General features: G+C 33.4%; 1 protein-coding gene across 1 annotated transcript in view; it reads left to right on the top strand.

Moving 5' to 3' along the window:
- Nucleotides 1-4,467, top strand: part of LOC108967719 (ras guanine nucleotide exchange factor V) — a 38,216-nt gene that overhangs the window by 24,692 nt on the left and 9,057 nt on the right. Inside the window, exons 5-6 of the mRNA XM_018931320.1 lie at nt 796-927; nt 4,192-4,449. Of these exons, the coding sequence (XP_018786865.1) occupies nt 796-927; nt 4,192-4,449 (390 nt within the window). The remainder of the gene's footprint in view (nt 1-795; nt 928-4,191; nt 4,450-4,467) is intronic.

Genomic DNA, 4,467 nt, shown 5'->3' with positions numbered 1-4,467 from the left:
TGCTTCTAGCAATAGAAAGCACCGTGGGGTTAGGCCTTCGCAGGCAGGAACTCACGTAAAACCACAACGGACTCTGATACGATCTTATGAATGTAGGTATAAAGCTGCTAAAACTTCCGTATATCCAGTATTCAATAGATAATAAAAGGATGAGATAAAGAATTATGTTGCGATAAAATTTTTTGTAGGAATAAATAACATGAGATAAAATATTAAGTAAACGATTAAATTTTCCACGGATAGCATAGTTTTATGAAATTGTTTATGGAACGCAAGAGTAATAAATAGCATACTATAAAAAATGTCATGAGAAAAAAARTAGTTCCTACGAGTGTAGGTAGAGTCTTGGCAAATTTTTCATCAATCACAAGAGTAATAAATTACATGAGATAAATAAATTCTGAAAAATGATGTATGATAAATTTACTTATATGCCATATTAATGGCCTAATTTGATATCCTAAATGCTATTAAGTCCACGGACCCAAAAGAACAGGAAATAATCTCTTCAACGCATATGTATGTTACTTGAAAAGGCTTCTCTACAGAGTGATCTTGAAGAATTGTATCCATATCATTTTTCAAAGCGGGAAACTTTCAGACGGACAAAGTGAACATAAATCGGTTATAGTTGTAGTATATATCTCTCATGACAAATTATGGAAAAAAGTTCACGTTGGGAGTGTTAAAGCGAATTACGTTCAGAACGACTTTAGTTGTGAAATACAAATATATACATATACTACATACTTAAAAAACATATTACATAAAAAAAAAACAACTTATTTTTTCCAGGCAATCCGGACACATTAATTTGCGGCAATTGTCGGGAATGCTTCAACGAGCTGGCTGAATTATTAGACCACAAGCGGAGTTATTGCAAGTTGCGTTTCACTTGCAAGTGCCAGGATGTTGCCTTTGCTGCAAGTAAGTATGGTATGGTGTCTGCACGCAGCCAAAGGCTGGTGTTTTATTGCCACATTGTTAWTGCACCCACACCGACAGAGCACAGCAACAGCATTGACTGCCAGCTCTTAAAATATCCAAAGACACACTTGCATCTATGTGTGTATGCGGCACAGCGTGCTGCCGTTGCATGCCACTTCATGCAAATTGTTATTGCAACACTTGTTTCGCATCTTACTGAAATTTCTGCTGAAATTGCGTAGTAATTTGTATTTGTTTTTGCTGTTGTAGTTGTTGCTATTCTTGCCACCGTTAGCTCCTACTGTTGTTTGTAATTAATTTATTATTGTTTAACACTTTTGCCAACGTGTCAGTCGACACTTGTTTGCACATGTTTGGCTGGCAGCCATATTTCGTTGCACATATTCGACATGTGAGTGCATAAGGGTGGTACTAAATTGAAATTTTTTCTTTTTTAAGAAAATTAGCTAGGATTAATTAACAATAATTAATTCTCCCAGTTTATACTAAGAAAAAGGAGTTTCACAATTACACTAGGGTGGTCCAAATTTTTTTCTTACTTATTAAATTTATTTTGTTATTGAAGAAAAGACCTTGAAACGAATTACCCTTAATTCTTGTACAAAAAATTTTACTACATAGAATCACCCTAATGATAGGTCAATTTATTTTGTAGCCAGTCTGCATACTATAAATTAACTATTGATAACTATAACACTTTTGACTTTTRCTGAAGCTTGGGCAAATTAAAATTTGCAACTTCGAATTCGAACATACTTTGATTGACTGAACTGAATATGAAAAGCCTTCGCTTTGCAATACTCCTCTAGTTTTGTAGATTTGAGAAAAAATGCTTAATAAATTTTACATTTTCTAGCAGTTATAATAAGCCTACAAGTATTGTACGTTTTACGAAGTCAAACAATTAGTAGAAATTTCCTACCGGGTCATAAGCTTTCTTACATTAACTCGTTTACTAAATTTGTAGCCGAGTTTTAGGCCTTCCATCGGACACCATTTAAAACTTTCGAAATGCTTGCTATGCCAGTTTTTAGTAGACAAAAGTGGAAGAATTTATGGCGATTTGTTTGCRCTGTCTGCTGGCAGAAAGGATTATTTTCCAATTTGTGTGAAAGTTGGCAACAGCTGTTGCTCTATTACTGTCTCAAGGAGAAGMCTAAATGAATGTTAGAGAGTGAAAGTGAAGCAAACTTTAAACAATTTTACAAAAAATTTTATAGGAGTGTTAAAATCATAGAAAATTATAAATCGTTTTAAGAATGATAAATTATTTTGAATAACTCTAAAGCGACAGTTGTTTTACCAAACACTTTTCGGACTAAAATTGATTTCTGGATATTTGTATGCAAAGGAAAATTTTCTTTTTTATTTTATTAGTAGCATAATTTCTAGGAACATTGTTTAATATATTTAGAATTTTTTTCTTAATTAGGCTAAAAAAAAATTAAAACATTTTCAGAATAAAAATATTKTTTTTAATGATATAATTGTCAAATATAGCCCTATTTTCAGCAGAACATTTTTCTTAAGTTTTCCTCGTTTCTAAATACGCGGTACAAATGYATTTTAACGGTATTTACTGAGAGAGTTCTTTGATTTCTGGACTTTRTCTGCTTTCTTGTTTCACGAACAACTTTCAATATTTTCTACCAACAATTAYTTGAGATGTATGCTATAAATAGCCAATAAACATCGATAGCGAAAAGGTTGAAGGCTTGACTAGCACGCCATGGGTTCAGATCTCAGCTGAGGTCTTTAAGTTCAATATCTATTGTGGCAATTAAATGGCAATTTTTGAAAATATTAATATTTTAAAACTTTAAGCATGCGTTGGCACATTTTAGGAATTAAAAAAAAAATTCAAAAAAAAAAACTAACCTTTTTCGAGTTACACGTTTTCTTTGTGGATGAAATCTAAGAGAAATTTTAATGTAATTTTTGTCCTGCCAAATTTCGATTTTTGCCCACATCAATCAGTGAGCAACCACTGTATGAAAAGCTACTACGGAGGGCATTAAATAGTATGGCTTCTTAATTTAAATCACGCACGAATATTTTTTCTAGGTTTTCTAGGTTTCTCCACTCTACTCTCTACTATACTCTACTAAATTTTGCTTTGTATTTAAATTTCTGGTGCTAAAACGTTGGAAATTTGGAAAAGGTTATAATTTTTTGTCGCGTGAAAGTACTTTTCATAGGTACAAATTGTTTAAAGAACGTCAATAAAATAATGAAATTGGTGCTTGGGAATCGACTATTAACAGTGAGAGAACTTACTGGCATCGTTGAATATCGGAAGGATCAGTGAAAATCATTTTGAAAGATAATTTGGGAATAAGAAAAGTGAAAGCACGATTGGTTCCAAAATCACTAAATTTTTTCGAAAAATCGCGTCGAGATATGAGTTGTTTGCGCGAAGCTATTCATAAAAAGAGGGTCGAAACCTCTTGATTTTTTCACCAGGATAATCCACCGCCGCATAGTGCACAGATTCTTCGTAAGGTTTTCGCCAAATTTTCAGCCAATATSGTGTCACAACCATCGCCTGATTTAGTTCTGTGTGACTTYTGGTTATTCAGYAAACTYAAACGACCGCTYTGGGGAAACCGCATTGTAGGCTATGCCAGAARTGGACTTTTAAMAACTGTTTCGAAGATTGGAAAAAAATTGTCACAACTGTTTTGGGCCAAAGAAGTTTACTGTGAGGARTCGACCCAGATTTTGAAGAATAAATTGAGCATTTTAAAATTATAAACAAAGTCTTGCTATTTTTTTGCTCTTGGTAGGGTATACAGAACTCGCAGAAAAAGGTGATAGTGACTCCAAATAATCATTCAAGCAAATTTCAAAAATACTCTATCAAGAAAGACGCGTTAAGAGATAAACTGAACCCTTGTAAACTGTAACTCAAAAACTATTGAAAATATCGATTCAAAATTGCATTATGTTCTTTTAATCTTTAACCTAAAATCGAAAAAGATAATTTATATAAAAATTTCGCACCCATTATTATTATAGAAAAGACAGAGTTACTAGAAACGTAGAACACGAAAAATAATGCATCAGTGGTGATTAGTGTGTTCCATCTTCGATAACATTATTAATCTTAAATACTCATAAATTTTAATTTACGCTTTGAGGTTTCTAAGTTTTCTTCATAAAGTTTCATAAATATATATTTTTTTTAATCTCTRCAAAAACAAACTAATTTCACTACTTGTAACTCTCTCATATGTTCCGCAGAAACACCGCCGATGAGCGCCAAACTGTTATGTGCCGTTTGCAAGGATGCCTTCGCCAATCCTTGGGATCTGATGGTGCACGCACARGCTGCGCACATGGTCAACATTTACGAATTGGGCAATGAGGCTAATAACAATTATGCCACCGCCGATTGTGCGGAGGCTATTGTCGCTGYCAATGCCAACAACAACAACAGCAACAGCAAGAATATTAATGTTAATACAGTCACATCGTTGTCCACCACTGCCAACAATATTAGTAGCACATTCAGCAGCA

This window comes from Bactrocera latifrons, unplaced genomic scaffold (genome assembly GCF_001853355.1).
Source record: "Bactrocera latifrons isolate USDA-ARS-PBARC rearing strain unplaced genomic scaffold, ASM185335v1 scaffold_197, whole genome shotgun sequence".
NCBI lineage: Eukaryota > Metazoa > Arthropoda > Insecta > Diptera > Tephritidae > Bactrocera > Bactrocera latifrons.
Note: the sequence above shows the minus strand (reverse complement) of the source record. Positions and strands in the feature narration are given on the sequence as shown.